Source organism: Martes martes (genome assembly GCF_963455335.1).
Source record: "Martes martes genome assembly, chromosome: X".
Taxonomy (NCBI): domain Eukaryota; kingdom Metazoa; phylum Chordata; class Mammalia; order Carnivora; family Mustelidae; genus Martes; species Martes martes.
Window position 1 is genome coordinate 44,116,435 of NC_137897.1, and position 12,447 is coordinate 44,128,881.

A 12,447-nucleotide genomic window follows, 5' to 3' on the forward strand; every position below is an offset into this window, starting at 1 on the left:
AATTATACCTCAACAAAATTGAAAAAAAAATAGATTAAAAAATACAAACAGAGCTTCCCCAACCTATAAAACTAAAACCAAAGACAATCTGAAATATTTCTAAACAGAAAAATAGCATAATCAAACTCTTGAACACAAAAGACAAAGGAAAATTTTTCATCTTTTTTTCAGAAAGAGAGAGAGCACATGTGAGCAGAGTGCGGGAGAAGGTAGGGGAGCAGGAGAGAATATCTTAAGCAGGCTCCACGCCCAGTCCTGACATGGGGCTCAACCCCATAATCCTGAGATCATGACCTGAGACAAAATAAGGAGTCGGATGTTTAACTGACTGAGCCACCCAGGCACCACCAAAGGAAAAAAATTTTAAAGCAGTGATAAAGAAATGACACATTACCTAAAGGAGGACACCAATTCAAGTGAATAAGGATCTCTCATCAGAAACTATGGAGGCCAAAAGGAAGGAGCACAATAGTTTTCAAGTGTTGAAGAAGAACTAAAAACCCAGAACCTAATATCAAATGAAAAGACCGTCAGGGGTGCCTGGGTGGCTCAGTCACTTTAAGTTAAGCAGCTGCCTTTAGCTCAGGTCATGATCTCAGGGTCCTGGGATAGAGCCCCACATCCTGGGATAGAGCAGGATCCCTGCTCAGCGGCGAGTCTGCTTCTCCCTATCCCTCTGTGATCTCTCTTGCTTTCACTCTCTATCAAATAAATAAATAAAATCTTTAAAAAAAGACCTTTAGGAATCCAAGGGAAATCAAGACATTCTCATATGAAGGAACACTAAGAGTATCTGTTGCCAGCAGACCTATCCTAAAAGAACAGCCAAATGAGGGAAGATGATGAAGGAATCTTTGGGACGATCAGGAAATAAGCCAGAAAAGGGGAAGGAGTAAAAATATAGGTAAATAGAGTATACTTTCCTTACCCTCTTGAGTTTTCTAAATCTGTTTGATAGTTGAAACAAAAACTGTAACACTATCTGATGTGCTTCTCAATTTAGGTAGAGAAAATATTCAAGATAATTATATTATAAACCTGGAAGCATAAAGGAGTTTAAAGGGTAGTAAGGTTTCTACTCTTCACTCAAATTGGTAAGATGTCAATACTAGATGATTGTGGTCTGTTATGTATGTATTATGTTAGTACCTAGAGCAAGCAGTGAAAAAGGCTATACAAAGAGATATATTCAAAAACACAACAGATAAGTCAAGGTGGAATTCTAGAAAATTCCACAGGAGGGTAGGATAAAGAAAAGAGAGAAAAGAGGAACAACCAGAAAATAAAACAAAGCAAAATGACAGACTTAAGCCCCAATATATCAATAACCACATTAAGTAGAAATGGTCTAAATATAACAATTAAAAGAGAGAGGCAAAGTGGATAAAAATGATACTAAACTAACTATATGCTATCTACTACAAAAAACTCACTTTATATACAATGATGTAAACTGAAAGTAAAGGGATGAAAAAGGATATACGATGCAACCTTTAATCCGAAGAAAGGAGTGGCTATATTAATATCACATAAAGTAGACTTCCATGCAAAAAATTACCAGAGACAGAGAAGGACATCATAATAATAACAAGGTCAATCCACCAAGACATAGCAATCTTCAATGCATATGCATCAAATAACAAAGCTGCAAAATATGAAGCAATAAATGATAGAACTGAAAGGAAACAGACAAATTAACACTTGTAACTGGACACTTCAATACCTACTTCTCAACACTTGACTGAACTAGACAGAAAATCAGCAAGGACAAGGAACAATTCAGCAACACCATCAACCAAGAGGAGTAAATTGACATTTATAGAAAACTCAAGCCAGCAACAGCAGGATTCTTTTCATGTGACCATGGAACATTTACCAAGACAGAGCAGATCCCAGGCCACAAAACAAACCTCAGTAAGTTTAAAGAAACTGAAATCATACAGAGAATATTCTCTGACCACTATGGAACCAAAACAGAAATCAGTAACAGAATGAACAGAAAAATCTACAAACACGTGGAAACTAAACAACACACTGCTATGCAATTCATAAGTCAAACATGAAGTCTCTAAGGAAATTGAAAATTACATTGAACTAGAGGCACCTGGGTGGCTCAGTCGGTTAAGCATCTGACTATTGGTTTTAGCTTAGGTCATGATCTCAGAGTCATGAGAATGAATCCAACATCAGGCTCCATGCTTAGTGTGGAGTGTACTTGAGGATTCTCTTCCTCTCCCTTTGCCCCCCGCCTTCTCTCTCAAATAAATAAATAAATCTTTAAAAAATTACACTGAACTGCATGAAAAGGAAAATATCAAAATTTGTGGAACACAGCTATATCCATACTAAGAGGGAAATTAGTAACACTAAATACTTACATTAGAAAACGGGAAAAGTCTCAAATCAATAACCGAAGATCCCACCTCAAGAAATTAGGTAAAGAGGAGCAAAATAAATCCAAAGCAAGCAGAAGGAAATAATAAAGGCATAAAATCAATGACATTGAAAACAGAAAGACAATAGAGAATGCCAATGAAACAAAAAGCTTGTTCTTTGAAAAGATCAACAAAACTGACAAATGTCTACCAAGTCTGAGAAAGAAAAAAGGAGATGCAAATTTTCAGTATCAGGAATGAAGTATCACCACAAAGCTAGCCTGTGGGAATACTGTGAACAATTCTACACACTTACATTTGACACCTTAGATGAAATGTATCAGTTCCTTGGCAAGCACAAACTACCACAATGTACCCGATATTAAATAGATAACTTTAATAGTCCTAAAACTATTAAATAAATATAATCCATAATTTTAAAATGATTAAATTTTTAAAAGATTAAACCAAGTTAATTAGGCAAAGTATTTAGCATAGTGGCTGACACATTTGCTAGTACTTGGTAAACAAAGGCCATTATTTTTTTTTCATTATCATTTTATTTAAATCACAACCACTCTTGGGGAAACTAGGCTTCACAGAGATGAAATCCTTTGCTTAGAAGAGTTAGAATTCGAACCCAGTTCTGAAGCCAGTGCCATTTCCTCCAGAGTTCAGTCACCCCTGGAGGCTGTGCCAACCAATACTTCCTTTGTAGACAGGAATACTGCAAAGGGGTGACGTTTTGCCAAAGCCCCAGACATCAATAAATGCTCACCAACTAACTCTCCGCCAGTGTACAACAATGATTCTTGAAAGTTAAGGTGCATCAGATTCTTCCTTTTTGTTAGAAATTACTGGGCCCCAGCCCAAGAATTCACATTTTTAACAAATTTCATTAACGAACCACACTTTGAGAACACTATACGATAAGGGTATGTTAGCTTGCCCATTCCCCCAACATCAGAAGCTGTCACACTCTGCAAAAAAGGGGAAGAACTGAGACAGAATAATGCTATAAATCAGTGTGGTTCTGAGGGTGGCCCCCACTCACCTACTAAATCAGAAACCCTGTAAGTGGGGCCTACCTACCTTGTCTTTTAACAGGTCTCCCACGTGATTCTGATGCATGTTAAAGTTGGGAGAACCACTGCTCTACAAATCAAAGTGACTTGCAAAAACCCCACCCTTTATAGTAGGAGAAATAAAGCTAATACCAACTTTTTTCCACTTCTGAGAACCTGGGCTCTGGAGCCAGGTAATTCTAAGTTCAAATCCAGACTTTAGAAAGTAATTCCACGAATTGTAGATTCTCACCAGCAAAATGGAATGGTCACCTTCCTTGTTATAACCTTTCCAGGAAGTAACTTGGCATTACTATTCCCCAACCGGACTTTAAGAAATCTAGCCTCTGGAAGTCATTAGAAATGTGGACAGATTTCTATCACCTACAGGCATTTGTGGGCTTAACTATTGTGAGCAATCTTGAAAAGTCCACAATATCGAGTCATTTTCAATTGTGCTTAAGTACAATCGTATATGGAGCACTGCGAGCCTGGTGTGTGTGCATGCATGTGCATGTACACAATGCACTGAGTAAGCAAGAGCAACCCAAGGACCTTATTCTCAGCTGGCTTCCTTGTTTTCTGCTAGCCCAGAGACAGAAGTATGAAGACACAAAAATTTGGCCTCTTTCATAGAAAAAAAAAATTAAGGCAATTTGCCTGTGTTGGGGTGTTTACAGAAACACAGACTCACCACAGAAATGTGATTAAGGAGGAGCGTGGCCCGTAAACCCATTTCCATATTTGTAAATTTAGAATTCTTGAAGACCTCCGTGGCGTTCATTATAAATGTCAAGTCTCTAATGTGCAACAATATTCACCATAATGTTTTCCTTTTTGTTTTCACCAGAACCCCGTATCAAAATGAAAAACATTTCCAGAATCCTCCAAGTTTCCCTCATATCACAATATTTTATTATAAAAAAGTAGAACTAATGTTAAGTATCCAACCACAGAGGAAATGACCAAGTAACTGATGACACACATATATGGTGGGATATCAGAAATGAAGTTTAGAAGAATATTTGACGACCTGGTAAAATACTCACATTATAATGTTCAGTAAGAATACAAATCAGGCTACAAAATGGTATTTATAATACAATCCTATTTTATAAAAATACAGTTTCATATTCTAAGTCAAAAGACAGGAGTTAATGCAACAAAACATTTAACAGTGGATTATGCAGGATAGCAGATTCATAGATGATTTTTATTTCCTTCTTTATCATTTTTCTTTTCTACAATGAGCATGTCTCACATTTGCAGTCAGGAAAAAACTTAAAATATTATTTAAAAAAGAAAAATCTAACTTCCAGGGTTGGGTGTGGATTGAAATAATTTATGCAAAGTCCCTGTCATGGGGCCTGGCATATGAGAGAGCATTTGGTCCAGTTTTCTGTTCCTAAACTGTGCAGTTAGGGTCTCTACATTGTAGGCAGGAAGGAATTCCTTCCCAAGTTTGAACCTACACACTTTTCACATAAACCAAGCAAAGGCCACAGGCAATAGCTTTTTTTAAGAAGACTCATTCATTCATTCATTCATTCATTCAAAAATGCACTCAATCTATGAAATGTTTAGCACTGAGCTAGGTTCTAGGGATAGCAAAACTGAAAAGATGAACTATCTGCCCTCAAGTAGCTCTGGCTAATGAGTGACACAGATGTATTTATGACTATGAGATGATGAAATAATTACTTTCAGTAAGGATGTACACAAAGTGCAATAGGAACCAGGAGGATGAAGGCCTTTTACAGAGGGGGTATATGCTATGAGTTGTAAAAGAGAGGACATTAGTAGGAATAGCACACACAAAGAAGAGGCATAAAGGAGTATAAAATTCTCCCAGAACTCTAAGTAGTTCAGTCTTGCTGGAACATAAAGAAAGAACCAGGAGGAGGAGTGGCGGGAAATGAGACTGAACAAGTAGATCACAAAAGGTCTTGTCTGTCACACAAAGGAGACTGAATTTCATTCTATAGGGGAACCACCAAAAGAATTTTAAACAGAGGAGTGACTTGATCAGCAGTAGCAAAGATACCAGGAATCCTGAAAATCATCTTAATCCCGCTAATTTCCAGAGGAAAGGAAAATGCGCCACCCTGTAGGTCTGTCCTCTATTAAATCAAACAACATGAAGCAGCAAACAGAACTCCACACCTGGGGTGCCTGGGTGGTTCAGTTGGTTAAGTGACTGCCTTTGGCTCAGGTCATGATCCTGGAGTCCCAGGATCGAGTCCCGCATTGGGCTCCCTGCTCAGCAGGGAGTCTGCTTCTCCCTCTGACTCTCTCTCTCTCTCAAGTACATAAATAAAATCTTTTTTAAAAAAAGAACTCCACACCTGGCAAACAGTAAATACTCAATAAAGATCAGGTGAACATGAACGTGAATGCTCTGCAAGGGGCAATCCCTGCTGAGAACAGAATTTCAGCAGTATCAGCACCTTCAGTCTGGTCTTGGGTAAAACAACAGAAACTCATTTGTAAGGGACTAGTGACAACTGTAAACTAGAATCTAACATGCAAAGGAGGCACCATATACTGTTCTGTTGAACTCCAGTGCAAAAATTCCTCTCATAGTTTTCTTTCCATAACCGGAATTTAAGTCCCAATTATGGGGATAACATCAGTTTTTTCCCACACACTAACCTCTCTGGGATCCTGGGTGACAGGTGCTTATGAGCACACATGGTTAATGAGGAAATTCATTAGTGGCTTTATTCCTGCTGTTTTACCCAATATCTCTTCTGCTTAATTCAATTCAGTTGGATGGTTCTGCAGATAAATACTGAGGAAACAGAAATCCTATTGTATTTCTGCCTCCACTCACTGAGTGCATGCAAAATGCTTTAAATAATCAGAACAGATGTATTAGATATATTTTATAAGTGAAGACAATGGGGCTCAGAGAGGCAAAGCAACTTACCCAAGGACACACTGATATTAAGTTGCAAAGCCACAACTGAAACCCATGTTTGTTGGACTCAGTTATCTCAAGAATATAGTACTATATCCTACAAAGCCTGAGTCTAAGGCAAAACACAACTGCCAGGGTACAAAAATGATACATTGTTTGTGGCTGAAAAAATATTTTGCAAATTAAATAAAGTCAAAAGGGGCAAAGAAGAAAAATATATGGGAAAAGAGAAAAAAGGGAGACACCAGAAGCCAATGTCAGCTAGGCCCTGGTCTGCAATAAGGGATGAGAGAACCTGGGTCTGGGAGGTGGGTTGGAGGTAATTCTTCACTGGAGTGGGGGGAGGGGCGCGGGGTGCGGGTTGTTTTCTGAGCGAGAACCTAAAACAGGGCTGAGAAAGGAGCGAGCAAATGAGCACCTGCCCAGCCTGGCCTGCCCTCCTTACCTGCCATGAAACCAGTCCTGGCACATGTCACACTCGATCATGAAGCGGGTCACATCATAAGGCAGCCGGCAGAGGCAATACACTGGCACTGAGGCCATCTTCGCCCGGCCTTGGAGCGCTCTGCGGCGGGCCAGGTTCGTAGCGTCAAGAGAAGCAGCAGGCAGCAGCACGCGTCCTTTCTGGACGATGGCTGGGCACAAACAACACTTTTTAACCTAGTGAATCAGGTCCCCCAGGGTACCAACCCTCAGTTCACGAATGGGCAGTTAGTGCTGCCGGGATGCAACACAGCTGGTGTGGCTGTAGGGGGCAATCAGAGAAAAGTCCACCGGCCTCCAGAATTTCCTTAACAAATAAAGGACGGCGTTTGACGGTCGAGGGTTTTTTGTTGTTGTTGTTTTTTCCCCTACCTCCTCCGGCCCCCAGAGTCAGTGATAACTTCTTTCCGGGTTTCAGGGAAATATCTGACGCCTTCAGGAAGCTTCTTTGATCCCTCACTGTACCCTCTCCTTGCTCACAACCTTTCTTCCTAGGGCTCTATTATGACGCAAACGAGAGCCTAAAGAAATACGCTGGGGTACATCAGAAAAAGCCCCTTCTCTCAACCCCAACATAGGGGCAACTAGAGAGAGATGAAGGATCCCTGAAAGTTGGCTCAGATTACTCGACAATTACCTTGATGCCTTCAAGAACAAGGCAAACAAGACTAGGCGCCCAACTCAAATCACAGTTCTGGGTTGTGCTGAGAGTTTAAATGGTCTTCTCCTTCACTCTCAAAATCATTCCGTCCCCAACCAGTCAGGAGTATCATCACCCCAACGAATGAAAGAAATCTCAATTTCAGAACTGATCCGATCGTCCCCTACTTCAAAGACGAAAGGGTTCCCGTTGCACCCCCAAAACTAAAAAGGATCTCCTTTAAACCCCTGAAACTGACTAGAATTTCTTCACACTCCTGCAACTAAGCAAGGATTTTCCCCCCCAACGATCAGAAACGGGCAGGCATTTCCTCACAGCCCCCTCAAAGTGACGAGGACTCCCTTGTCCCCCAAAACTGACAGAGCTCTCACAGATCCCAAGATTGACAGGAATATTCTTGAAGCCCCCGAAACTTACGAGATCTCCTCACGCCTCCCAAAATGACAGGAACCTCCTCACGCCCCAAACCTGACAAGAATGTCTTTCGTCCCAAGCCCTACAGAGACCTCCTCATCTGCAAAGCTGCAGGGATTGCTCACACTCGCGAAGTTCAGTTCCAGCGACGCGCCGGGAGCCGGGCTCGCTCTGGAGCGCCTGGGCGCCTAGCTGAGCGGAGGATCGGCCAGCAGTTCCGGCCCCACCGGCAGCGCGCGCCGAATTCTGGGATCGTCACGGCAACGCTGCGAACCTTGCTCGCCTTTCCGCAGAACCACCCGCTGGGTCTCGCGGCCACGGGCGCCCGGTAGTGCTTCAGGGCAGCTTTCCCCCACGGTTTTGCTCCGGGCCCGGCGTTAAGGCCTACTGGAGCCCGCGGTTCGGGCCTAGTCGGTGGCCGCCCGGTGAACAAGCAAACGGCGTCGTCGCTGGGCCAGCGGGAGATCGCCGCGAGGAAGCCAACCAGGAATTAGATGCGCCTGCGGCCAGGTCGGAGAGAAAACTGCCTGAAAAGTCGCCGGGAGCAGCCCAGTGGCAGTGGTAGGCGATTCGAAGTAGTCAATAAAGTTTATTCAAAACAAGGAGGAAGTTGAAGCGAAGAGGGGAGGAGAAATATGGGGTAAACAGCTCCCATATTGAGAGTGGCGGCGCCGCCGCGGGGAGGCTACCCGACCGCCATCTTATGAGGGCTGGGCACAGGAGGTAACCGCGGCAGAGGCGGGGAAGGGAAGCTAGCGGCTCCCGCGTGACGCCAGCAGAGGCGGGGCGCCACCTTGAGAAAAGGGGACGGGATTCGGCTACCTTTGGTCCTGTTCGTTTCCTCTAGGTAACCAATCGAGGCTGAGGACCTTAAGCCACCATCTTAGGCGAGGCAGTCGCTTGGCTCCATTTTGAGTGGGGCCAGAGCCTTCCCAGTTTTCCTCTTCCTCGGGGTAAACGGGGAGTTAAGCACCACCACCACCCCCAACCCCCCGGCGCCAACACATACACACACACACACTCACTCCTCCACTCCTTCCTTCCCTACCTCCCTCCCCCTCCTCAGCCTTCTCGTCCTATGAGAGGAGGTGAACTCAGTGACTGCAAACTGGCAAAACTAATGGGTGACGGTGGGGGCGGGCTTGGGCCAGGGAAGGGGTGGAGTACGCACAACAGCTTCTGTTCTTCGAGCACATTCAGTGGCTAGGCTGTTTTGCACCGTCTCTGAAGCGTTTATTCTTCACCCTATAAGGGAAGCTCTCTTACTATTATCAAGTGACCACACGGGCTTAGGGAAGACACGTGGCTTGAATTTCAGAGCCGAGAAGTTGAACTTTGCACCCTCTACTACCCCCGTGTTCTGTCGTTGGTCCCTCAATTGGTCCCTCAATCCTAGTTCCTCCATAAAGCTTCTGTAGACTTCCCAGCGCCCTCTGAACTCTCTTTTCTTTGACTCCACTATTTCAGTTCAGTTTGCTTCAGATACAGTGTAGGATTTTCATGCACAAGTCCCAAGATGTTCTGACTACAGCCTGGGGGTTGGGTGGGAGAAGGGGTTGAAAGAATGGAGCTCCACACACATGCTTTAACATGGCGCTGGTGTTTCCTGACATTCTAGAATATTCTCTAGGAATCCTCACACTACTTCATTTTTTTAAAGGTTCCCACCACTTTAAACAAGAAAATATATGTGTGCACACCAATTTTCTAAGTAGTGGTGGCTTAGGCCCTGGGGATACAATGTTGAAGAGGGACTCTGCAGCGGGAAAATTGCGAGCGGAGGCAGGAGACAAGCTTGCAAGTCAACAATTGGATTACAAGGTCCAGTAAGCACACAGGTACCTCTTGCAAAGTGCAAAATAAAATCATGAAAGTGCATCAGAAGTTGCTTACTGCTGTCAAGGAAGGTGTCAGGGAGATCTGTAGGTCCAATAAATTAACAAGCAAGAGCATGGTAGATAAAAGAATCAACATGTACAAATGCATAGAAGCACATGAGAAAACGTTTACAAAGAGAAATTAAATATTAGATTTTACCCTGTAAGCAATAACAAACCACTGAAAGTGTTTGAGCGAGAGCAACTGAGTCACATTTGTGTCTTAGCCAGGGGAAAATCGAGGTTTAGTGGGACCTGAAGCTTATACAGTTTATGAGGTAGGACTTTAAGAAAAGAATATGGAGTCGTGAATACAAAATTAGGCTCAAAGGTGGACAGAGTATTTCTAGAAGCTATTACTACACCTGAGTAATAATTATAAATCGAAGAGATACAATGTCTCACCAAACCCAAACTAAATGTAACTCCTAAATCAGCTTTCACTTAGCTGGGTCTCAAAAATGTCAGGTAGCTCCAACACCACCTAATACAAGAGAAAGTGTGACTAGGAGGAAACCAGTGGAAGAGGAAAGCAGTTTTAACCAATTGTGCTTTAAAAAAATTTTTTTTAATTATTTATTTGTTAGAGAGAGAGCAAGTGAGCACAGGCAGACAGAGTGGCAGGCAGAGACAGAGGGAGAAGAAGGCTCCCCGCCGAGCAAGGAGCCCGATGTGGGACTCAATCCCAGGACGCTGGGATCATGACCTGAGCCGAAGGCAGCCGCTTAACCAACTGAGCCACCCAGGCGTCCCCCAATTGTGCTTTAAATATAGTTTGCAAACTTTATAAAAACATATGACAACATAACCATATGGCAAGTGATAGGTCCCACAGCTAAAGCCTTCTTAGCTTCACAAGGAGGCAGGATGGACTCATTTTGGCCATAATAAAATTGGAAAGACACAAAAAAGATTAACATGGCCCCTGCACAAGGATGCCATGTAATGTTATGAAGTCTTCCATAATAAAAAGGAAAAATGAAGGGAGACAGGAGGGAGGAGGCTGTTGCATTAGTAAAGAAAAAAAAAAAAGATGAGAACTGAATCAAGATAGCTGCCACACAGGTAGAAAGGGGTTAGATAAGTGGAATATTTTGGAGGTTGAATAGGCAGGGCTTGGAGACTAATTGAAACTAGTACGTGAGGGAGTGAAAGGAGTGTGAGTTCATTTCTGGTTTGGGTGTCAGGAGTGGATAATGATGCCATTGACTGAACTAGAGTGCACAGAAGGAAAAGCAGGTTTGGTGGAGAAGAAGAAACTAAGTTCAGTTTGGAGCATGTTGTGTTAAAGTGTGCGTGAGACATTAATTCACTGACCCAGAAATTCTTGAGCATTTATTATGCACCAGGCACCATGCTAGGTGCTGAGGATGTAGTGATAACCCAGATAAGATCCTGGCCTCCATGGAGCTGACATTCTACTCAGGGATCAGTCAATAACCAAACAAATAGAGTTTCATTCATATATTTATTGAGCACGTGCTATATACCAGTCACTGTCCTAAGCACTGGGGACTCAAGGCAAACACAAAAAGACAAGGTCCCTGCCCTCCTGTGATTCACATCCCAGCTAGGGAAACAGACAATAAAGTGAGTCAAACATGAGAATTTCAGATTACAGTGAGTGGTATGAGGGAAATAAAACAAGTTATGAGATAGAGAAGGATTTGGGTAGAAGTTAGTCTGTTTTTAGTTAGGGTACTCAAGGAAGGGCGCTTGGAGAAGGCAGTGTGTAATCTGAGATCTGAATAATATGAAGTGGCAAGGGACAGGGCAGAAGGAATAAGAAGTGCAAAAAGTCCTAATGTGTTCTTGTGGGGGGGCAGTTCAGGGTACCTTTCAATAAAACACTTCCTGAGCATTTATGATGGGCTGGGCCAGGTACAGGTGGTGACTGGGGTGGGGTCTCCAGCCATGAAGAAGAGACCCTGTATTTACCCTTACCGAGTAAACAGTCTAATGAGAGAGTCAAAGTTCGATGAACAACACAAGGCCGAAAAAAGTCAAACCCTAAGTGCTGCCTAGGCAGATATCAACAACATGTGTGGGAACAAAGAGCCACAGTTAATTCAAACATGTTCATTTGGTATGTCAAGAAAGCCTTCACAGGAGCTGGCATCTGACCCAGGTACAGTAGTACTCATCCGCCAGAGTTCCTTCCTGGTGTCCTTGGGCAGCAGGGTGGACATGCTAAAGGCTAATGGGAAAGGCAAAACCGACAGAGAGGTGAATCTGAGGCATATTTTGCGGACAAAGGAACTCTTGGCACTGCCATGGATGGTGGCAGCTGGCTGCAGCCCTGAAAATGTGTCGTCTGGTTGTGTCCCTTATAGCATCAGTGCATGATGTGAACTGGCTGCCATAGAAAGAGGCTGCCCTGGAGTCTTTCCTCCCCTACCCCACCTCCACTTAGCAGTTATAAACATTTCCTTTTAATTGCAGAAACAATAGTAAATGCATTCCCATTTTAAACATTCAGACAGGCTGAAGATACCCCCTGCCCACCACTCAGTCCCTGACTACTTCCTTAGGGGGAACCTCAGTGGCCTCTTTTCCAATTCATCTCTCTGCATATGTTATGTACATCTAACTGGTTAGATGAAAAATGATAAGGGCTAAAGTGGACTATAAAGTACAGGAGAAAGAGAGGGAA

The 12,447-nt window shown here is 43.1% G+C and overlaps 1 protein-coding gene across 1 annotated transcript in view; it reads right to left on the reverse strand.

Moving 5' to 3' along the window:
• Window positions 1–8,522, reverse strand: part of PHF8 (PHD finger protein 8) — a 93,606-nt gene extending 85,084 nt beyond the window's left edge. Inside the window, exons 1-2 of the mRNA XM_080795417.1 lie at window positions 7,921–8,522; window positions 6,805–6,994 (exon numbers count right to left, since the gene is read on the reverse strand). Of these exons, the coding sequence (XP_080651543.1) occupies window positions 6,805–6,902 (98 nt within the window). The 5' untranslated portion in view covers window positions 6,903–6,994; window positions 7,921–8,522. The remainder of the gene's footprint in view (window positions 1–6,804; window positions 6,995–7,920) is intronic.
• Between the last annotated feature and the right edge of the window lie 3,925 nt (window positions 8,523–12,447).